At 36.3% G+C, this 11,649-nt stretch overlaps 1 protein-coding gene across 1 annotated transcript; it reads right to left on the bottom strand.

The window, feature by feature from the left end:
• Window positions 1-1,605: 1,605 nt before the first annotated feature.
• Window positions 1,606-8,389, bottom strand: LOC103714059 (transcription initiation factor IIB-like). The gene is made up of 7 exons (XM_008801191.3): window positions 7,884-8,389; window positions 4,570-4,594; window positions 3,418-3,547; window positions 3,201-3,331; window positions 2,883-2,971; window positions 2,331-2,407; window positions 1,606-2,257 (listed from the first exon to the last, which is right to left on the bottom strand). The coding sequence occupies exons 1-7, from the start codon at window positions 8,234-8,236 to the stop codon at window positions 2,124-2,126; spliced, it is 939 nt and encodes a 312-aa protein (XP_008799413.1). The 5' UTR covers window positions 8,237-8,389; the 3' UTR covers window positions 1,606-2,123.
• Between the last annotated feature and the right edge of the window lie 3,260 nt (window positions 8,390-11,649).

The following is an 11,649-nucleotide window of genomic DNA, read 5'->3' as shown; positions in this document are numbered from 1 at the left end:
CTCGTGCTAGGTAAATGATAATACTAGATTGACTTCAAGACAGCAAATTCAAATATAGTACTGCCAGTGGCAGCACACTAGCACAACAACTCTGAATTGACAATGACCAATAACTATTCAATAAATTGAATAATTCTGACTATATGATGCCATTAGTGGACCATTGTGCATACTCTAATTTATCTTCTTCTTTGGTGAACCACATTTATCTCCTTCAACCACTAAGAAATTGACAAATTATTTCAACATCTTGCACTATTAGGTTAGGAAAATGCCATCCAGACATTTCAATAATACTGCATCAATTGTATTTTATCTGAACCTTGGTCACATTGGTTTTTTCATATATCATAATATGATAATACAACAGCATGCATGCTTGGGTCTAGGTTAGTCATCATGTATTAGGTCTTCTTCTTAAACATTAGCTGCTTGTTTGTTGATTAATACCCGATGTTAGACAACACAGGAACTGTGATCTATATATATATATATATATATATATATATATATATATATATATTATGAGCAAAATGACAGCAATCCAGCTCATATTTCATTGATAGATATGAAATGAGACAAGCACCAAAAAGGAAAGGAAACAAAACAAGTTATGATCCATGTGATTAAGCATGTCAACCAATTTCTTAACAATTAAAAATAGAAAATGCCATTAACGCATAAGTAAGAGAGCAGCACGTATCCACCTTCCCTGTTGGATTTCTCATGGATCCAACCTAACTTTGACATGCTAATGGCTCTAGTTAAATTGGCCGCCCAATAAAAAAGACACCACTATATGGAGGATGAGAAGCAACATTGGCGAAGTAGGATGACAAATGCTTAATAGAAAAGATAAGGCATATTAGGATGATATGTAGATGAAGACACTTACAAAACCCACTTGAGAGATCATGTGAGATGCTAGCATTGGGTGAAAAAGCTGAATACTCTACGAACACAGATGGTTGACAACAAGATATAACAAATTCTTGGAGTAGACATGTTACCATCAGCCTTCTCAAAGTATATTTTTGTTATCATATGCTTGTTCCCTTAATGCGCATGCGAGACTTACATTAATCTCCCATTTTAGTTCACATGAGCATCCCTAGTGCATAATTTTCCATTGCCATCTGAATTGCGATGAAATAAGAATAACATAAGTATCAAGCACATTATTTTTTTTAAAAAAAGATTTTTTAATGATGACAAAGTGATACTGAATGCTCTTCTCTATCACATGCACTCTTGTGGTTCTTTTGGGAGAGAGGAACAAAGATAAGTTTGTTTGATAGCAAAAGAAGCCAGGGAGGGATGGAGCAACGTTATCATGGTAGAGACTAGTGTGTTAGTCGAAACGAGAACTCTAACAAAAACATTATATGAATGGACAAATTCCTCTTTCCCCTGAATTAGATTCATTAAAACATAAACATTTTTTTTCATATAAGAACTTGTAAAAGTTCTCCTTTTCAATTTCTGAGAAGCATTAGCAACAAAAACCCATTCGACAGAAGATGGTAGGAAAAGCAAATGCATAATGGAATGCCAAGAATGAGATGAAAAGCTCCATTATAAATTAAATGGTCTCTTCAAAGGGTCTGACAAAAAATTAAACATAAGAATCAGACTCAAGCATAGTCTCAATTATCAAATAAAATGTTTTTGGAGCAAAAACATGTTGCATAAGCAAATTATTGATCATAATTTCAATTTTTCATGCACACTGACTGGTAAAGACTATTACCCTCATATGATATATACTATTTTTTATTGGTTACCTTCAACAAAGATTTTCATATCAATTATCAAAATGACCCCTTTTCCAGGTCACAATGGAAAGTACGATTACCCTGAGATGGGCAAGCAGAAATTCTTTTGCATCCTTTGCCGGTCAACTTCCTCATGCGGTGAAAAATGAAACACATCTTTTGATGTAGTCCCGTTTAGTTTCCATCCACAGGTCCATTTCCAAAAGCCAGATGTACATAGGCTCATCAAGATCACAACCAAATACTGAATGATCCACAAAATCAATCAAACCATGCTTTGTTCGGCCAGCATCACCCTCAACGATCAATCTTATATTTCCATGTTCAGTATAACAGGTTGAAACCAAACTATGGGCTGCAGAGGTTCTTTAAGTCTTGCTCCTTGGCAAAGGAGGTTGGAATGAGCCTTGAAGCATAGGGATACAGATCTTTGTAGGAATTTCTTATGGTGCCTTCTGCCACTCCAGTAGCCAGGGATATATCTGCAACAAAAATTCAGGTTAATACAAGCAAGTTTAACTGCAACAGACAAAATAGACGAGGAGTTCTCAGAACCTTTGAGGGGTTTCTTGTCATCTGACAATTGAGTTATCATGTAAATAACAGCTGCTGCAATTGATATGGGGCTCCTCCTGCAAATAATTTGAATATTAGAATATGATAGCTCTTAATCTTCTAGAAGCTAAGTTTCATATATACAATTCATATTTAAAGGTCAATGCCCTACAAGACTGATACTTACATGAACGTGAATATACCTAAAACCTGAATACTACTGTAAACTGATACAATTGGAACTTCGAATATAAATTTGATAGATTGTATGCTTCTAAATTCTAGATACTAGATTAGCGTTACAGAAACACATAAAAGGCCAGCCCAGCGACCGTGAACCTGCTCAGTGCACAAGGTCTTGAGAAAGCTTGAAAAGATCTTTTCCTAAAGTCAATTGATCTTACAGACAAAGCACGGATGAATACATGGGGGGGGAAATACAAATAGAGTGATAGAGTATTTGGTATTATACTACACATAAAAAAGATCAAAAAGCAATATGGCATATGGCAGTTGCTTGCAACTTCAAACTAAACATTACAAAAAGAGTACCTTATATCAAGCTCTTCTGACTTCTGTACTGCTTCTTGAGCAGCCTTAACTGCATGATTTGTCATGCCAAGATGTGAACAAAAACGTCTCTGCAAATTTTAGAAGGCCAGAAAAAGAAGCCATAGGAAGGATCATGACACATGTTTATGGAAACTTCTAATGTTGAGACTATCAAAATAAAGCAAAGCCTGTGTTACAAAAGCAAATCAAAATCTATATCAAAATAAAGCTAATCCTGTGGTACAAATTCAAACTAAAATCTAACTTAATTCTAGCAGAACAAAATGAGATATTTGAAATTATAGTGCTGAAACTAACCAGGAAATCTCCTGCATGAATGGTACCCATCTCCATCGACCGTCCCATCTCAACTTCAAGCTGCTTTACTATGAACTCTTTCGCACGGCCAATTTCCTTCTTTGTAGCTCCATTGGCAACAGAACAAATCTCTAATTAAAGGGGAACAAATACAAGGAGGTTTATGTACAATCAAGATGAAAAATCAAAACTTGTCAAGAAGTTAGACAAGCTATACCCTTTACAGTGCGAGGCCTGTCCTCTTGTCGACAAGCAATGTATAGGCAAGCAGCTAAAATTGCATCCTGATTTCTTCCTCTAATGGATTTGAGATCTTCCACCTTTTTATATATCTCATTAGCCCGGTCCTTCAGGAAATAAATATAAAATTATTATTAGGGAAATAAAAATTTAATCTGAGAAAAAAACTGTTCAACTTGAGTGCCCCTTCAACTTACTTATGCATAATTGTTTTGAACTATCATCCAACTACTACTAAGTTACAGAAGAAATTTACGACCAGTGACACCAGGAACATCAAGAACAACCAGGAAATTTCAATTTGCTATGACAGAAGTAACAGACAGGAAAGCCAACATATAAGAAAACCCACATATAGTAAATAAGTTGATAATACAAATCAAAAACCCAACTAATAGATAATTAAATATCATCCAACAGCTCAAATAAAGCAGAAAAGAGAGAGATGAGCTACGAGAAGGTATTTCTAAAATGAAGTGCAGAATGACAAATTAGACTGCTGAATTATAATAGGTTTAAACACATGCACATATCAAAATTCTAAATGAAAGAAGAAATCTTAAGCAAGTATTAGATGGTAATTATGCATTAAAACATATTTTATATAATATTGTCAAAATGTGCATTTATAATGTCAACTATAAAGTACATGAAACTATAGGAGGAAGAAGTAAAGCAGAAACCTCGTTAAAAAATGTCTTTTAGAAAACGAACTTCTTAAGCAACTTCAGAACTAGAGTCTATATTCTCACAACATAAATATTGTTCGCCTACACATATAGCTGAAACAAAAGCAAGCAAGCATGCAGGGACAGAATCTGAGAAGAAAGGAAAAAAAGAGAGAACAGATGGTCCATAAAAAAGACCATCAACATATAGGAAGATTCAGACATGCTACTGTAACTTAATTGCAGCTAGTTTCATTAAAAGTCAATAGTAATGCCCTTCCAACTACTGGACATAAATAGTGTTGAAACTTCTCATTCTTAGACTCCATTCCTTGCTTACTACCATTGTCTCAGAAATCAAAGCACCCCACATCAGACAAATTTTTCTTGAAGTCCATATTCAAGTAACAAAATTTCTAGATAATGGAAACTTGGAAATGATAGCCAAACAAGTTTTGTACCTTGATAATTGCAACAAGACCCAACCTGGAAGGTAAAAAAAAAAAAAAAAAACAACTGGATCATTATTATGTTCAACAGTCATTGCACTTGAAAAAAAAAGTAATTTGACAAAATCATAAATAAATTTACATAGAAACAAACTTTAACGATACATTAACAAAGACATGAAAGTTTCATGCATTGCAGTTTCTGGTATCAAATTAAAGATTACAAAATCCCATCATCTTATAACAAAAAGGGAAAGAGAAGAGTCCCTAAACAACACATTTCCAAATGGATTCATAAGCACCTCTATTTTTTTCAATGCACATAATCAACTTCGGAACACAGAACCCTTCATGCATGTTATCCTAAACTTGGTAAAAATAGAAGAAACGACAAAGAGCTTCAAAAATTATATAAATAACATACAAAAGTGAACTGTGAGAATATTAAGACAACCAATTTTCTAACTGATGATTTAATAAAAGTAAGGTTGTGAAGCATGGTGAATAATGTCTTATGATGACTAATTTGTTCTGGGATTATTCAACTTCCCAGAGTACCTGACTCAGTAAGACATTCAAGACAAATAGCATACATCTTAAAAGGCCTTTTTGTGTTATGAATTTTAATTGAGTAGCTTTTTCTTCTGTCAGCCTAGTCTTTCAGTGATCAATATATTAAGAGAACAAAGAAGATTGCAACAAGCCTTTCAAAGAAATTTAGATCAATGGAGATATGCGCAACAAGCAAGTCAACAAAGCTACACACCTTTGTGAGAGAGTGAGTTTACTATTTCAGTTATAAAGTTGTCTTACTTAAGGACAATAATATATTAGCCTATTCTTTAATGTACCTTACAGTTCTGTGCATTGCAGTATTATGCATTAAGAAATATAAGAATATACTACTAAAGAATAAGTACTTCTTGTGTCTGGGAAAGAAAATGCATATCATTGTATTGGAAGAAAATGTTTCTTCTCGCATTAACATGATTGTTATAAATTAACCCCTTTTGCTTTGGAAGTAATCATACAGTCACCCAACTTATAAGCTGTGTTATGTAGACACTTGCTTCAACCTTGGAAAATCCATATTGACATATCATCAGCGAGATGGATATGCATTAGACACTTTTTTTGGCTGAGAATATGCAACAGACACTTCAGATACATATTGATTCTTACATTGTGGATACTAAAAACATGTGAACAGTCAAATTCTTCCAACACTGAGTCATAAATGGTTCTACACAAATCTCAATATAATGAGAAGTGCAATTTAGTTGTTCTTGAAGTTGGATTAATGATGGAGGTTAAAAAACTTGTGAAATGTCATGAAACTTTTTGTGCTTGGGTTAGGTATGGAGTTCGAATTAGGTACATGTCTTTTGATAAGAATAGCAAAAAAATATAGCATATCATTGATCTTAAAATTCATAATTTATGCCAACTATTACTTTTTGAAATCTATGAATCATCACTAACTTCATTGGCATTGCACCTTTCATAACATACTTGTGATTACTTTTTCACATATAAAATAAAGAGTGGCATCATCATGGTCACATGAGTCGACCATTTTCTAATTAGTTAGCACTAACATCAAGGAAGCATTGCCAATTATGTATAAGATGAAACAACTTAATAAATATTACCTTTTAATATTTTAAAGTCTACAATGTTAATAATTCATCATATAATCTATTCAAAGTTATTGTTTGTGACCTACATATTTCTGTATCTTGTATATTTGCTCTTGCCAAGCTAGATACCCAGATGCGTGTCCGACACGGACTCTTATGCCCGTGGCCATGCAACACTACTTATTAGCACTCATAACATAAGGCACCTTTTTTGTATCCTACGACAATGATGCATAGGTATATACCATGCATCTAAAACAATCATCTATGAAATTGCAGTCCAGATCTAGATTGAAACTAGAAAAATGTGCCCAAAACTGGCCTGAAGTTCTCTTGAACCTATGACTTTGGCCAGAATCCCTCTTGAAATTCTAGTTCCAACAATCTATAGTTTAGCTAGATAGGTTTTCATCACTTTAGAACACCCCAAGTCCATTAAAATCCCACTTTTGCTTCTTAGACAGATAATGCACTAAGACATTCGCTTAATAATTCCTCTCATCCCCATTTTCTGCCTCCAACAATTCTCCCAAAATATATTTCTCTAATAGGCTTTCCTGTATGAAGCCCGGTCCTCTTATTAAAATCATCCCCTTCTCCAGAATTGAATCCCAAACCATATAAAAATAATGGTTCTGGCAAGGTGTAAGCTCAGCTTAACCTCTCAGATCTTCGATATAAAGAATTCAATATATCTTGGCGACTTATGTACCATCAAGCCCCCTTGAAGTGTTTATCAACTGTCGTAAAACAAATAAAATGCCCATAAATCATAATTAAACCTAATTCATTTCAGAAGCATTTATTTAGATACAGCAGCAAATGTCCTTCCAGCCACTCTCCCCTTGATGACTCTTCAATCTCTCACCTTTCGATGACCCCAACAAAAATTCCCCCAGTAGGACTTTCTTGCTCTCAGAGGAAAATCCTAAAACTTTTCAGCCAAAAGAGGGAAATACTTTTAAAGCGAAAAATCAATATGCAACGCCTGTGTGACACCAAATAGCATGCGGGCGACTAAGATCAACAAAAAGGTAAAAGGTGATTGATCTCAAATTAGTGATCCAAAAAGAATCACATGAACCCAATATACTAATCTAGATTCCGCAGCAACCAGCCTTCTAATACGAGACAAGCTAAGATCTTGAGCTCTGATTACTTAGTTGCATTCATACGGGTGGATCAGAGTACCCAATTATTGCATCAATGTCTCAGACATTCTCAAAAAACAAAGTTCATAAAGAATACTCCATACCTAGCAAGGGGATCCAACACCCAACTTTCATTTTTAATCAAAAGTCTAATTCGTATGCCTATATACTCCTAAAAAGTTCTCTACCTTCCTCTGCATACCATTCTTAGAACTCAGTGATCCAGTCCTAAGACAGGCAAACAAATTTCCATCTCAACTACATCTCTAGTCAAACTTCATTAAAATTCCACCTTGCTCGATCGAGTATCATCTACTTCCAGTTTTTAACATACCATCTGACCCAAAAATCCTCCCAGTCTTTAACAAAAACCACGAATTTTTTTTGATTTTTCCTCATGGCCATCAAAATTTAGCGCCATCGGAGCAAAATCCAAGCGCCAGATCGATCTACTGTCATCAAAAAATCTACCTCAAAATTCCATTTTTCTCACATCAGCTCAGTCATACAGACAGATAAAAGGCGAGAGAGGGACCTGTCGGCCATAGTGGCGATGGTGCGGAAGGCGATGATGAGGGAGCGGTCGGGGTTGGAGCCGCGGTTCTGCCAGCGGCCGAGGGAGGAGGAGAGGAAGTCGCTCGAGCCGCCGTTGGGCTTGGAGATGACGGTGGAGAGGCCGCCGTCCGTGAGGAGCGGGTTGCTGGGCCCGCCGACGCGGACGGGGTCGTTGTCCGCGGACTCGTTCGCGAACGTCCTCCACTCCGACGTCTCGTCGATCGAGTGCGCCTCCAGCACCAGCCCGCACTCCGAGCACACCGTGTCCCCCGCCGAGTGGTCGAACACCGTCTCCGTGTTCCTCTTGCAATCCGGACAGAACGCGTCCGCCATCGCTCCCTCCCTCCCTCTCTCGTTCTCTTCTCTGGGCGATGGCGCGGGAGAGAAGAGAGAAGACGAGAGGGAGAAGAGAAGGCCGAAATCAGGGATTTGGGGAGCAGCGTAGATATATAAGGAGAGGAGGGGCGAGGAATGAGCTGTGATCTTGACGCGTTTTAATTTAATTTTAAGAGGTTTGAGGACTTGACGAGGGGGGGTTTGATCCGAGCCTGCGGGGTCTTTCTTTGGAGTCTAAGTGATCGAGCTGGCGTGCGAAACTGCATCCCTCTGTGGCGTTTCATGATACAACTGAGGAATATTATAACATTGATCATACGTTGCTATAATTTTGCAACATGAAGTATCAAAATTTAAGAGTTTAGCTATAAATAGGATGTCAAAATAAACCGAGTAGCCCAAGCTTGGCTTCAGATTGGCTTGAATTTAGCATGATTTGAAGCTAAACAAATCAAACTTGAACTAATAAAGCAAGCTCCAATCAATCATATGGGGCTCTTTTTTCGCTATCACAGCGTTCAAGTTCGCTCTTGTTTCATTAGAACCCCCACTTCTTAGCTATCTCAAAATGAATTTCAATGGTAGTTTGTCGGCGGACGGGATGTCTGGAGGTATTAGCTTCGTGATCAGGGACTATCTCGGCAGATTGATAGCAGCTGATGGTCGTCGCACGCCCGGACTCAGGGCGGTTGGGGCTGAGCTACGGGCAGCCTGAGAGGGTATCTCTTATGCGAGGCGGGTACTGGATCTGAGCGTATATGCCTCGGGGAGACTCCTCTGTGGTGATTGAGTAGGTTCGGAGAGTGAATAGTTATGGGGATGGTCACCCTCTTATTCGTGAGACTCACAGACTAGTGCAGGAGATAAACTATTTTCAGGCACTACATATGTTTCAGGAAGCGAACAGTGCTGCCGACTGGGTTGCCTTTTTTGTTATCCGGTACTCCGGAGAGATCATCTGAACCTCTGTAGGAGATTTACCTCCTCCATTATACTCTTTACTTTCTTTTGATCTGGCAAGATGTACTTACGTTAGAGCTACATGAAATTGCCGTTTCCACCAAAAAAAAAAAAAATCAATTTACAGCGGAGCTGTTCCGGCTCGATCAAGTTTCGCTTGATATGGCTCGAGTATAATTTATATTGTATATATTTTATAGATAATGGATTGTTAGTGTAATGCTTTAATTAATATATATATTCATTTCTTGAATTAATTAGTTTTAGCTTAAATTATGCTTGATTCAAGGTTGAATTGATTTTGAACCAACATAGGATAATCGAGCTAATTAATTAGACTTATGCTTAGGTCAGTGTGAAATTAAGCATACATTGAATTTGAAACAATGGTAAACAAATCAAGCTTGATCACGAGGATTAAGCTAGAAATTAGTTTCAAACTAAGTTTGATCAAACTCAAACTCGATCAAGCCACAAGAAATTAGTATAGGCTCCAGCAAGCCACATGGTTTGGTGCATGCTTTCAAAGGACAAAGCCACTTGCATGATATTGAGATTTATGCATGAAGAAAATGAATGTATCATTATGAGGAAAGTTACAAGAGGATTGCATGACAGACTTTATCCATCTCAACCTCTTCACACTTTTAGCAAGGCTCTTTTTTTTTTGGTAGGGTTTAGTATCGGGTCTTTTGTTTGATACGGATCAAGTTAGGTCTTTTGCACGAAATATCATCACGGTCTTTCACATCCTTGTGCAACTGCCTAATCATGCTTTTAGATTATCAATCAAATGTCTCATTGTGGCTTCGGAGTGTGATCAAGCAGTCATGAACAAAGAGACGATGATGATCGAAATATCTTAGCTGTTCTTATTTGCTATTAAATACCTTGCTATATGAAGCATCAAAATTTAAGAGTTTAGCCATAAGTAGAGTGTTGAACAAATAAAGCAGCCCAAGCTTGGCTTAAGATCGGCTTGAGAAAACAAGCCAAAGAAATCAAGCTTAAACTCATAAAGCAAGCTCAAACTAATTCCTAGTCGAGCCAAATATTGATCCAGCTTTATCAAGCTCAGCTCGATACAGCTCAGATATAATTTAAGTCTTTGAATTAATTGATTTAGGCTCAAATCAAGCTTGACATCAAGCGTTAATTCAAGTCTGAATCTTGCTTGATTCAAGATTGAATTGATTTTGGATCAACATAGGATTGTCAAGCAAATTGATTAGACATGCTCAGCTCGGTTCGAAATTAAGTTTGAATTGAGCTTGAAACAGTGGCAAAAAAAATCAAGCTTGACCTCAAGATTTAAGCTTGAAATTAGTTTCAAACCAATTTTGATCAAACTCAACCTCGATCAAGCTCAACTTGATTGTGACCCTTGCGATAAGAAATTAGTATAGGCTCCATCAAGCCACATGCATGGTTTGATACATGCCTTCAAAGGACAATGCTATTTGCATGATGTTGAGCTTTTTAAATGAAGAAAATGCAATGTATCATTTTGAGGAAAGATGCAAGAGAAGTGTATGAGGGACTTCATCCATCTCAATCTCTTCACACTTGTACCAAAGCTCCTTTTTTTTTTTGGTAGGCTTGTCAGTATTCGGTCCCTTGTTTGATATGGACCAAGTTAGATCGTTTGTACGAAAGATCATCAGTCTTTCACCCCCCCTTGCAACTGCCCAATCATGTTTTTAGTTTCTCAATCATGATGGTCGAAATACCTTGGCTGCTCTGGTTTGATATGCATTTTTAATTATACTTTCTTTTACAAACACACACACACACACACAGAGAGAGAGAGAGAGAGAAGTATAATTATTTAAATTAAAATCAGGAATCAATACAAATTCTTGTCAGATTGTAACCAATTGTGAATGGTAAAATGTTGTGCTTGCTACCTTCATCTTTAGAGCCGAGTGGCGCTTAAGGTATTATAGCATAGTATACTCAGAATAAGTGGTAACATTTGCAAAGAAAGATTGACATACCCTCTTAGATAATTCGAGTCCCCAACAAACTTCACTTGAGGCCAAAAACTCAAGAGGTTCTCCCAAGCTTAACCACAACATTTGCTCATCTTTTGGTTCTTATTTGAATATGGATCACCTGCTTTTTGTGTCAAGTTGATGCTCGATCCAAGTATGCTCAAAAAAAAAAAAAAAAAGTTGATGCTTTTTATTTCATCATCTGCTTTTCTAAAAAAAGTTGCATGAATACCTATTTGCCCATAAATTTTAATAACTTAAAAATATTTTTGAAAAAAAAAATTTAATTCACAACCGATGGTAAAGTAACTTTTCATGTCCTCTATAATTTTTTTTATAAAATATAAAAATCTTATATTTATGAAAATACAACTTTTTCATCTTTTTTTTTTTTCATTCAAAATTTTAATCAAATAAAATTTGTTTTTTATTTTTTTGTTGATTTATTTTTTTTGC

This window comes from Phoenix dactylifera, chromosome 18 (genome assembly GCF_009389715.1).
Source record: "Phoenix dactylifera cultivar Barhee BC4 chromosome 18, palm_55x_up_171113_PBpolish2nd_filt_p, whole genome shotgun sequence".
In the NCBI taxonomy this organism is placed as follows: domain Eukaryota; kingdom Viridiplantae; phylum Streptophyta; class Magnoliopsida; order Arecales; family Arecaceae; genus Phoenix; species Phoenix dactylifera.
Note: the sequence above shows the minus strand (reverse complement) of the source record. Positions and strands in the feature narration are given on the sequence as shown.